The 12162-nt window shown below is 43.9% G+C and overlaps 1 protein-coding gene across 5 annotated transcripts in view; it reads right to left on the reverse strand.

Moving 5' to 3' along the window:
- The window catches only part of ADCY2 (adenylate cyclase 2), a 370893-nt gene extending 358862 nt beyond the window's left edge, over nucleotides 1-12031 (reverse strand). For all 5 annotated transcript variants that reach the window (XR_013993678.1, XM_081054221.1, XM_081054223.1 and 2 more), the window contains exon 1: nucleotides 11782-12031. Coding sequence is in view for 4 of the 5 variants with exons in the window: in XM_081054221.1 (XP_080910347.1) it covers nucleotides 11782-11982 (201 nt within the window). In the remaining variant the exon portion in view is untranslated. The remainder of the gene's footprint in view (nucleotides 1-11781) is intronic.
- Nucleotides 12032-12162: the final 131 nt, after the last annotated feature.

Raw genomic sequence — 12162 nt, forward strand, 5'->3', positions numbered from 1 at the left:
TGAAGATGAGGAACAAGACAAGGATGTCCACTTTCACCACTTTTATTCAACATAGTCCAGGAAGTTCTAGCCCCTGCAATTGGACAAGGAAAAGAATTAAGAGGCATCTAAATTGGAAAAGAAGAAGTAAAACCATCATTACTTGCAGATGACATGACACTATATAGAGAGAATCCTGATCAGTTGCATTTTTATACACCAATAACAAACTATCAGAAAGAGAAAGAAAGAAAATCCAATTTACAATTGCATAAACATAAAATATCTAGGAATAAATTTAACCAAGGCGGTATAAGACCTGTACTTGGAAAATTAAAAGACAATGAAGAAAGAAATTAAAGAAGATACAAATAAATGGAAGCATATACCATGCAACATCACTAATCATCAGGGAAATGCAAATTAAAAACACAGTGAGATATCACCTCACGCCTGTCAGAATGCTTATCATCAATAAACCAACAAACAAGTGTTGGTGAGAATTTGAAAAAGGGAACCCTTGTGCATTATTGGTGGAAATGTAAACTGGTGCAACGACTATGGAAAATACTACGGAGGTTCCTCAAAAAATTAAAAATACAAGTACAACTACCTTATGACCCAGAAATTCCACTTCTGGGTTTTTATCTGAAGAAATCCAAAACACTAATTCGAAAAGATATATGCACCCCTATGTTCATTGCAGCATTATTTACAATAGCCAAGATATAGAAGTAACCTAGGTGCCCATCAATAGACTACTGGATAAAGAAGAGGTGGTACATATATACAATGGAATATTACTCAGCCATAAAAAGAATGAAATCTTACCAATTACGACCATGTGGATGGACCTATAGCATACTATGCCAAGCAAAATAAATCAGACATAGAAAGAAAAATAATGTATGATCTCACTTATATGTGGAATCTAAAGAACAAAATAAATGAACAAACAAAACAGAAACAGACTCATAAATACAAAGAACAAACTAATGGTTGCCAGATGGGAGAGGGGTTGGGGGGCTGGGTGAAAAAGGTGAAGACATTAAGGAGTACAGATTAGTAGTTATGAAATAGTCATGGGGATGTAAAGTACAGCATAGGGCAAATAGTCAATAATATGGTAATAACTATATACGGCGCCAGGTGGGTATTAGACTAATCGGGGTGGGGGGGTCACTTCATAAATTACATAAATGTCTAACCGCTGAGCTGTACACCTGAAACTAATGTAAATTAATATTGAATGTCAACTGTAACTGAAAAAAGAAATCTCTAAAAAAACTTTTAGGAAATTAAATATTTCTAAAAAGACTGCATGATATGAAAGAATGAGGTGAACAAATACAATGGCAAACACAGTGGTACAATTAAACACACAAAGTCTATCTGAAAGAATAATAAGTATCTATTTTCCAGGCTTAAAAAGACAAAATTGAAATACTTAATAATAAGCTTAATAGAGTCAGGAGAGGAAATACTAGAGATACAGTGTTCAAAGGTCATTTAATGACCTTGGTGTCAAGACTGACCAAGTTGAAATATTTATGACGATAAAATTTCAAGGGCGACCACCAAAAGAATACAAATAAAATGTATAAATTCCAAATCATCAGAGGGAAGAAACTGAGAGAAAGAAAAGAAAAAAATAAATAAAGCCAAAAAATAAAAGAGTAAAGAGAAGGAATTGACACAGAGATACCAAACTGAGATATCAAATAAGTGAAATGGTACAAACTACTGCAAATATGTTAATTATATGATTAAATAAATGGTTTGAACATGCCAATCAACAGGCAGATTCACAGACTATATCATAAAACAAAGCCCAACTCTAGGCTATTTACAAAAGAAAGGATTAAGCAAAAAGATGCAGAAAGGTTGAAAATAAAAATATGAAAATATGCTATTTTAACATCTTACAAAATATAAAATAGCTTTAAGGATAAAGATAAAATAATAAAAATTCCTATGCAATTGTAACAATTGTAAACATTTATAAACCTAACAAAATAGCCTCAAATTGTATAAAACTAGAGGAAGAAGTAAGTGAATCACCAAGAATAGATTTCAACACCTCCATCCAGCCATTAATAGGTCAAGCAAACAAAATGAAAACAAAACAAATAATGCCAAAGATTCAAATGTCATATTTAGCAAGTTTGACCTAATTGACAAATACAAAATTCCACATCCAACCTCAGAAAGGACAATATTCTTCTCAAGTGCACATGGATTTTTTTTAAATTATGTACCAGGCAACTTGCAAAAAATTTCCAAGAGGAGATCACATAGACCCATGTTCTTTGATCACAACAATTTTAAATTAGGTTTATAATAAAAGCATAACTTCGAAATTACCACATATCTGTTGGATAAAAAGCACAACTCTAACTTTTGGACTGAAAAAGAAATCATAACATAAATTTGAAAAGAATTATGAAAACAGTACATAGCAACACCTGTGGTGTGCTTGGAATACAAGTGGATCTTGGAGGGAAACTGTCATTTTTAAAGTTGGGCTGAATTATCTATGGTCAGGTTGGTTTGGCTGGGAGTTCCATTTCTCAGAACCCCTTTCTCCAAATGGCTCGGAAGAGGAATTTGTGCCAGATTTGGGAGGAGAATCAGTCCTCCCCTAAGGTCGTCACAGTCAGAGACAGCCAGGGGGCCGTCACAGGGGTCAAGGCAGATTTCAGCGAGTGCTCACTCTTCCCTGCCCCGTAGCCTGCTCTTCTGCCCAAGTTCAAAGGTGGCCAAGCAGACTCTTGGCTGCAGCACAGAGGCAGTGGCTACACAGATGCAACAGATTCTCAGAGACCGTGCCGTGGAGTTCCTCCTTCAGTCACCTTTTGGGTGACTAGCCACATTTGTCTTCACAGATTTCCCTGAAAGCTCCCACTTTTCACCCACATCAGTGCTTCACAAAGACTTCTCAGTGGTTCTGCAGATAATTATTCTCCTTTTGAAAAACAGTTGGTGGCTTATCACCAGATCCCAGAAGGAACTGAACACTGACCATGGACCACCAGGTCCGCACACAACCCGAGAGCCCGCCCATCACTAACGGACAGTGGTGGGAGCCTCCAGGCCATGAAATCAGGCGTCCACAGAGGCATCCCACCACCAAGTAGAGGGGGAAGGCAGGAGTTAGGGCTCAGGTAGGTCTGAAGGCACAAGTAAGTTGCAAGAGCAAATGATACAGACACTCAGAGCCCCCTGTGACCTGACCTGGACCTGTGTCCTTAGAGACAGTGTCCTATGCCTGAGGAAACAAAACCCCAGGACTGAATTACGGCTGGTTCTGCAAAATTCAGTATGGCCACCAACCAGGAAGCACCGTAACTCTGAGCCCCTTACATGCACCATCCTCTGGCGGTCCAGCCAGCCATCTATGTAAGGCTGATTACAACTGACCTCTTCCATGATGGAAGGGGCAGCACTTTGTTCTGACTTGAATTTTCTTTGGATATGGGTTTTGCCTTCCTGTCGACAGTGCTTCAGCCCAGAGCACCACTGGCATCCGCTGGTCTCACCCTGCCCCCCATCACCTTGCAGCAGTGTCCTTGATTAAAGCAGGGAATGAATGTGTCAAGACTCAATTACAGGGCCTGCCTGGGGACAAACGCTGTGGGGCTGGGAGAATGTCCTCCAGGGTGCAGTAGATGCTCTCAACAGCAACCAATACATGACACCGTTCTCCCACAGCCATGTTCAAGGGTAGAAAATATCAAAATATCATAAAACATCAGTTCTCAGCAATACATCAATAGGTTTGATATGATACTAACAAGATCCCAGTAGAGATGTTTTTTTGGAGTTTTTATTTTTTAATATGGAGATTGACATAGCTAATCGTAAAGTTTATATTGAAGAACAAAAGGTCAAGAATAACCAAGAAATTTTAAAGGAGTTGAATGCGACTTGTCCTACTTAATATAAACACTCGTTATAAAGGTTTAGTAATTATATTGTGTGTGTGTGTGTGTGCACGTGCGTGCACGCGCACGTACGCGCACACACAGTACTGCAAGGATTAAAAAAAAAACTTAACGGGACAGAAGAGAAAGCGCAAAACAAACCACTCATATGAAATTTTGATATGTGACAGATGTGGGTAAAGAAATAACTAAAATGGATCAGCAAAACTTCATTCTCCACAAAGAAAAAATATGTAAATGGATCTTCATTTCACTACTCACATCACATACACAGGATCGGACAATTAAGTTCATGAACTCATCCTAGAAAAAGCGCTACATACCTTACTGCTGAATATCACTAAGGTCACCTTCAAAGGACACCCCTTGGGAAGCTATGCACCGACACCAGCACCTAGTCCTCCCTTCAAAACAATTTTGGAACTCTTTTTCTGGAATGGCCATCAGAACTGCGGTCGTATTACCCTTGATGTCCTGAATGTCATCAAAATGTCTTCCTTTCAATATTTCCTTTATTTTAGGGTAAAGAAAGAAGTCATTGGGGGCCAGATCAGGAGAGTAGGGAGGGAGTTATTTGTTTTCTGGCGAAAAACTCCCTCACAGACAGTGCCCTGTGAGCTGGTGCATTGTCGTGATGCAGGAGCCATGAATTGTTGGCGAAAAGTTCAGGTCATCTAACTTTTTCATGCAGCCTTTTCAGCACGTCCAAATAGTAAACTTGGTTAACTGTTTGCCCCGTTGGTATAAATCCATAATCAATAATCCCTCTGATTTCAAAAAAGGATAGCAATGTTGTTGCAACAAGTTCACAAAGTTAATTGTCAGACCTCATATACCATACACATGTGATATCTGTATATCTGTATGTAGAATATATATGTGTGTGATAAAATGAACAAAAAGAAAAGAGAATAATAAAGAGTGTGATATGAGGTCGACTTCTGAGGGCAGGCAAGGGATGGGACAGGTGCCACACACAGATGGAAATCCGTTATTGGAGATCGTCTTGTCTGGACTAGGTTCCCAGGTGTTTGTTTTAACATAAATAAATAAGTGAGCAGATAGAGATCAGTGAGGATTGTGCTTGAGAATCAAAGAGTAATCAAATTAATCAAATGATAAGTCCTATTCTGTGTACCTAACGTCCAATTCCAAACAACATACGTTATATACGTTTAATTACCTGCAAGTCAGTGATGGGAAAGGATCAGACAGTACGTACACCATATGTCTGAACTACATTAACATTTATTATCTCTTTCGTGTGTATTCACCTGATCACTTTAGCCTTCTGCTGTTAGAGGTAACAGCAATAGCTTTTATTGGTTCCAGAAATGAATAGTTTAAACTTTTGTTTCCTTTATAATGTCCACAGAACACTAGTAGCTTAAAATTCTTAATTATTCTGTCCCTTATTTGTCATAGCTTTAAAAAAATAATACGGGACATTTAACATACATGGGCAATAGTTCAGTCTTGGGGATACGCCCGGAGGAATGAAAGCCAGCATCTTTGATCTCTGGCTGATCCGAGCTATGCTATCCCCACATCACTTTGCCTGAGGGATAGTAAGGGACATTGGTGGAAATGGATACAAGTTCCAATACTAAGACCTTGAAGTCAGAACCACTATCTTCTGGGGGGCGAGGGGGACCCTAGAGACTTGACTCTCAGACAATAATAACCATCTTAAGAAATCTTCTCAGGAATTTCAGGGTTCTAAAAAGAAGCTATTGTATATTATGTCTGTATGTTTCAAATGCACTGAGCTATGCGTACAACGTATTTTAATTGTGTCAATAATTGAAATTTCCCATTCAAGTGCCAAGTTTTCTTAGGGTGATTTGGTTAGGCGCTGAGAAGTAACTGGCCGGATGCGTCCCAAATACTCACATCCAGGTCTGTATTCTTATCCTTTCTGGCACTGGCACCACTGTTCATGCCAGGACTCTGGGCAGAGTCAGGAAACTGGTTGGCAAAATGTGACTTTCAATTCAATGACCTATGCTTCTGTCTCTTTTTCTTTAACAACTCAAAGTTAAATGCACACCATTTCTCACATAAATAGAAACGCATTCCCAGGTTTTAAAATACTGGCACTCATCTGGTTTTCAACAAGAGATACAGCTACCAGAGACCTTGACAAGAAGACCCCCATGACACAAATATAACAACAGTGGCTTCCGCTTGTGGGGTACACCCAGATGTGGGGTACACCTAGATGTTCCATGGTCTATCTCAATTCTCAATAGAGCTCCCCAATCCTCGTGGTGTGACTCATTTTATTTCACAGATGAAGTAACTGAAGCTACAGCAGATAAATCAGGGTGTCAGGAACACGTACTAAGTGGGAAAATTGAGACCCGGACACAGGTATCAGCAAAGATCCGTGCTCTTAACCAGTAGGTTACGCGATGGAAAAGACAGCTGCTAAGGAAAACATGCCTACACGGTAAGTTACACACGGTAATTAAGCACCTGCAAAATGGTTAGTGCTGCGTTCAATATGCGCAGTGCTACGCTCGTTCCCCAAACGAAGTAACAATCACTTGAGAAGATGGATTCCCAAAACTGTGCTGCGTGTCAGGTGACAGTGGTGTGTGGTGACAGGACTGGGTACCGTCCACGAGCTCTGCAGATGTCAGAGGCAGAGAGACCTGTGCGTGAGGCAGCGACCACAGCTGGGCGAAGCTCACGCAAGACTGACCGTGCAGCTCAGGGAGGAAGAGGCTTGGGGTGAGGGGCGCCCCTTAGAAGCCCTGGGGAGGGAGCTGCAAAGGCCCAGGTGCAGAGGCGCTCAGCCCGTGGGGTCCAGGCTGACAGAAAGGCCCCCTCGGGGAACCAGTGTTAGTGTACGGTATCACATCAGCCTGTCACCACTTCAGGGTGACACACACCCACGAGGCTGCCACTCCCAGTGCCCATCCCTGCAGGCACTCAGTGCCTATCAGCGAAGGCAGACATGAGTAAGTTCTGCGGACTGTGGTCATGCCAACGTCAACTTCTAGAAAGGACGAGGTGCCAGGATTCTGTGTAACTCCCGGCTTTGACACCCCATCACGAGCAATTACTGATCAGACTTCTCACAGTGATCAGTACAACCATAAAAAACCTTTAACTTAGTTATACATCAGCTTGAATGGTGTTACTAGCTCTGAAATAGAATGTTGGATTTAAAAATGTCAGTGAGTCTCACATACAGCTCAGTAGGAATGGATTCTGCACGCCAGGGGCTGTCCAGACAGCAAAAGCAGAGCCACCACCGGCTCCTCCGCTTACAGGGAAAACACGGAGAATATTCAGCTTAATGAGAATAAATGGGGGCCCACCACAGGCAGTTAACAGGCAGGAAGCGTCTCTACCCAGACTCCTTCACCATTAAAAGAGAAGAAAATGGAAAGTAACTTCATTACACGGACTGAAGGTGGAGGGTGTCCCTATCAGGATGAAATGTCAACCAAAAAAAGGTCTTTTGTGCCAGGACCAGAGCTGGGGATTCTAGACCTGCAGTGAGCTCGAGAGAAGTTCACCCAGGAAAAGTCCAATGCCCTGCACCCAGTTACAATACCACAATAGCATGACCTTGAAGAAATGGGCTTACCTCACTGGGTCTCAGATTCCCCACAGTTAAAATGAACACCCTTCCAACTCAAATGCCATATGACTAAGTGTTCTTTCATAGCAACAGTGAAAATGCAACTACAGAAGACCCACTAATGACAACAGTTCCTGGGGGCAATTTCTGTGCCAAGCATTATTTGTATGTACTATTTGCACCGTCACCTTAGAAGGCAGGTACCATTCCATTTTCAAACAGGAAAACTGGAACATGGAGAGGTGAAACCATTTGCCCAAAATGACAGAGATGGAAAGGGACGAAACGCAAATGGCCCAAGCAGACAGGTGCTCGTAGCCACCACGGCCTCTGCCTGTGGTACAGCTACTGAGCACATGTTGAAGCATGCGCTGTCATTCCCACGGGATGCCCCCGAAGTCTTTCCTTCCTAGCCCTCGAAATTGCAACCACCTTTCCTGCAGAAAATTAGTTTTCCTTGTCTTTTGTTTATACCATGGTTAAATTATAAATAAAATGACTAGTGAATTGCCTGTTGCAATTTACAAATACCCACCAAGTAAGAGTTTCTTGCATGTATAGAAATGCTCAAAACAATTGTGTGTAGCTATCTAACTCCAACTCCTAAGAACACGTGTTATTTCCCTCCACCCCCAGAATTACAGGACTAGAGAAAGTATGCATAGAACTTCCTGCTCCTTAGAGGAGATGTCAGGCACATTTACCTGCCTTCTCCAGTCTTCTGCCCCCAATAAAAGGGTAAAGGATTTATTTCTTCCTGCTGACATCCCTCCACCCACTAGAGGCACTGAAATATTGTCTGGGATAAAAAAGCCAATTTTGTGTTACGCATTTAAGAAAAGTATATACTCTTATATGGCTGTCAGTATTATACTTAAAAATTCTATTTCCTGCCAATATCTGACTATTTAAAGCTTATGGAAATATTTTTTTTCCATTCTACCTGAAATATTGTCTATTTCTAATCATAAACTTTTTCCAAAACAAACCTGCCTAAGCAGGCTGATATTTTGACAAACTGAAAAATTTATGTCAGCCTTTCCTAACAATGACAGACAAATTTTGAGAAAAACTGTCTGATTTTGGACATAATAAAGAAGAAAAGATTTAATTCTGAGACAGAATTTTCATGCATTTACTAAAGAGAACCAGTCCTAGAAAATGAGGGGCCATCATAAGACTCAAAATTTAAAATCTGGTCTCACTGGTTCCCATGTTTCCAATGCCAAGGGCAAAATTTACTTTGCCCATCAGGCCAACACTGTCATTAAAAATTTCCGTGACAAGCAACGGAAAATATTTTTCTGTTATTAAACAGAATATTTAAATTCTAGACATGCTATCATGGATGGGTTCTATTTACTTTGTGTCATACCTAAGATAACTCTTAACAAATATGGGGTTAAACCTACTTCATGACATTTTATGTAGAAAATAATAAAGCAAGATAGTGATGTTTGAATTCAGAATCTATTGTACAGTATAATAAAAATACTTTGAGGATTACTTTAAATTCACAATAAATGACGCAGAATCATGGATTGACCACAAACTGAAATTCAGTGAAATCAATTTGTGAATAACGTCAATCGCAGACATACAAAGTAGAGACACAGCTCACTTTTGTCTTTTTAATAGATATTTCCAATCGCTTCATACAAAGGCAATTACATCAGTTGTCCTTGGATGAGGCGAAGTCCATGTTGTGGACTTCGCAGAGACTATGGGTGTGCGTTAAGAGAGCTGCCAGACTTTCTCTACTATAAGAACTGATGGAAGCCTAATGGAAATCAAAATCAGGCAGATTCATGGGGAAGAAGGAATCTGTCCAAGATTTCAGGCAGCAAAAATAGATCTGCCGAGCTCCTGAATTACATCAGAGCCTAGCTATTCTAGCAAAGTGCTAGAAGGTGGAAACCTGGGCTGGCCCCAAGCAGCTATTTCCATCTCCCAAGGTAGGTCTCTGAGAAGCCAGGCTCTGGTCAGCTGAGAAAGGAGCTCACCCCTTTTCACGTGAGCTCTGCTCTGTGTTTATCCCGCCCCATCTTCCAATGCCCTACCCCAACCACCTTTGACTATCTGGATGCAGAACGATTTGGGGAAGCAGTGCAACTGCTGTTGGTGACATTACTAAAAGCAAAAGCAAAATGAACTGTTGGCAGCTCAGGACTGTCCCAGTCCTTCCTAAGGTCGTTTCTGAGGAGGTGCCCATTCTTCGCAGGCATTTCCCATTTCCCACTTGGCCTTGCAGCCCCAGGTGCTGTCGGCAGGTAGCCTCTCCACCTCCCAGATTCTGGCACGTTTCTGCACAGCTTGTCACCTCGAAGGATTTACAAGTAGTAAGTCCGCGGACCAGGTAAAGAACAGGATCCATCTGGACATCTGCCCAGGCTACAGCCACACCACGGGGGATGGCTGCTTTGTGCTTAAAATGATGTAGCTGAATCGCAACAAGTGTGGAAATGATCGATTTATCAAGGAAAAGTAAAGATGCCTGGATAAACTTTAAAAGGCTACCATGCCAGCATTTGCACCGCGTGAAATGGAATGTAAAATAATTGTGTCAAGAAACACAAGGATTAAGACAAATCGGAGAAGGGTGCTCTCAGCCCCACTCCAGTGAATCCAACATCCAATGAGAGGTCTGTGTCATAGCAAACAAAGTGGGGCGTTAGGGGAGGTATGAACTTCACACTGGTCTTTAAATATATTAATGGCGCTATAAATAGGCCATCACCTGCTCCTCCTTTTCCACTGAGAAGAGAAACAAGCCACAACTGGTTTCAATTACAGATTCAACAGAATCACCGGCAGCTATGTCCTGGCAGAACAGATTTCCAGAGGAAAACAGTTGTTTTCTTCCCGGGAAGTACAGGACCGAAAAGAAGATGCTTTTGGAGACGCTGCTTGCCAGTGAGCCTGAGCAGAAGTCTCTCTCCCAGTCCTTTTTGGTCCTAAATGGTGAAGAGAGCAAAGATGCCTGTCCAGGGAGCACCTGAGGCGGGTTACCAGAATGTGAGGTCTGCCCTGAACTCACACCCAGGGTGCTCTCTGCTCTAAGTATAAGATCCAGTCTGAGATCTGTAGCATTGTGATTTCCTACCTTCTCTTTTTAATTCTTACCTCCCTGAATTCCAGCAGAAGACAGCACCCCTGCAGCAGAGTGGGGGGAAGGAATCCTTTTAAAGAACCCCATGGTGATAAGTTTTCCCATGCAGAATGTCTGAGCACCATCTGGCTCAGGATATCAGAAACAAACTGCCAAATACCAAAGACAGCTATTCTGCACACTGGCTGCAAGACGAGCAAAACATCCACTTCTTTGCTTGGGGACAGAATAAAGGTGCCTATTTATAGTCTAAGCTAAAAGAAAGTATCATTCAGAGAGACATCCCCAAATCACCCACTGCCCCCAAATATCTCACTGGGTAATCAATGCCTGACACAATATGTGCCCATACATATCACACATAAGCGGTGCAAAAGTTTGAAGCACACAAACAGAAGGACAGTAACAGGAAGTTTACCGCCATCTACAGATTTCCCCCTCACTGCTCAAGGGAGCGAGCCAAGGATTTCTGCTTGAAAAATACAAATTGGCAAAATTGACATCAACTGTTGGGTTGCACCGTGTTCCCAGTTGATGAAATCCACTTTAATAACCTGTGCAACACAGTACACGGGATTAACTCCCTGTCTAGAAGCAGGAAAGCGTGGATGCTTGTCACTTCAGACCCTGAGGATGAAGACACCACGGGTCAACACCCCATCTCGTTCTGTCTATGGGACCAAACACGTACAGATTTTAGGGCAAAGAAGTACAATAAGATACTTTTTGGCATTTTCCTCGTCATTCACCGCTTTCCCGAGGCAGGGTCTTTACAGTTAAATAACGTCCAATGCAAACCGACACGGCAGCCCAGGGACCGAGCAGGGGCCGCGAAGGAGCCGCAGGGCGACTGGCACCGCGACCCGTCCGGCGGGTGTGGCGGGCGGCGGCGCGCGGGGCCCGCGCAGCGATGGGAACGACACGCGCCCCGCGGTCCACCCGGTGAACACCCCGGTAACTTTATTTTGGGCAGAACCGTCCAAGGAAACTTTTCTGGCGCCCGCAGCCCCCGCCCGACCAGGCCGGCCGCGGGCAGGCGGGGGGGCGGGGGGGGGGTGGCGGGAGCTGCGGGCCGGGGGCCGCCCCGGCTGGCGGGGTCCCTGTCGGCGCGGGGACCGGGGCGTGCGGGGCAGGTCCGCGGGCGGGCCACTCACCAGGCGCAGCGCGAAGAAGACGGCGAGCAGGGCGAGGCAGGCGCCCATGACGATGAGCAGCAGGAAGACGATGAGCGGGTGCTGCTGGCTCATGCAGTAGTAGGACTCGTACAGCCAGTCCCGGGGCCGCCGCCCGCCGCCGCCCGCCTCCTCCGCGCCGTCCCGCAGGTACCGGCGGCGCCGCATCGCCTCCTGCCACATCGGGGCGGCCCGCGGGGCGCCGGCCGAGCGCCCGGCCCCGCGCCGCCTAGAGCCCGGCCGCCTGCGCCGGAGCAGCGAGCAGGGGCCTCGGCGGGCGGAGCTGGGCGCCCGGGGCTGGGCGCTGACGCGCGGGCGGGGGCCGGGCGGCGGCCTCGGGGCAGCTCCGGCGCCGCGCGGGGG

Source organism: Rhinolophus hipposideros (genome assembly GCF_964194185.1).
Source record: "Rhinolophus hipposideros genome assembly, chromosome: 7".
NCBI classification, from domain to species: domain Eukaryota; kingdom Metazoa; phylum Chordata; class Mammalia; order Chiroptera; family Rhinolophidae; genus Rhinolophus; species Rhinolophus hipposideros.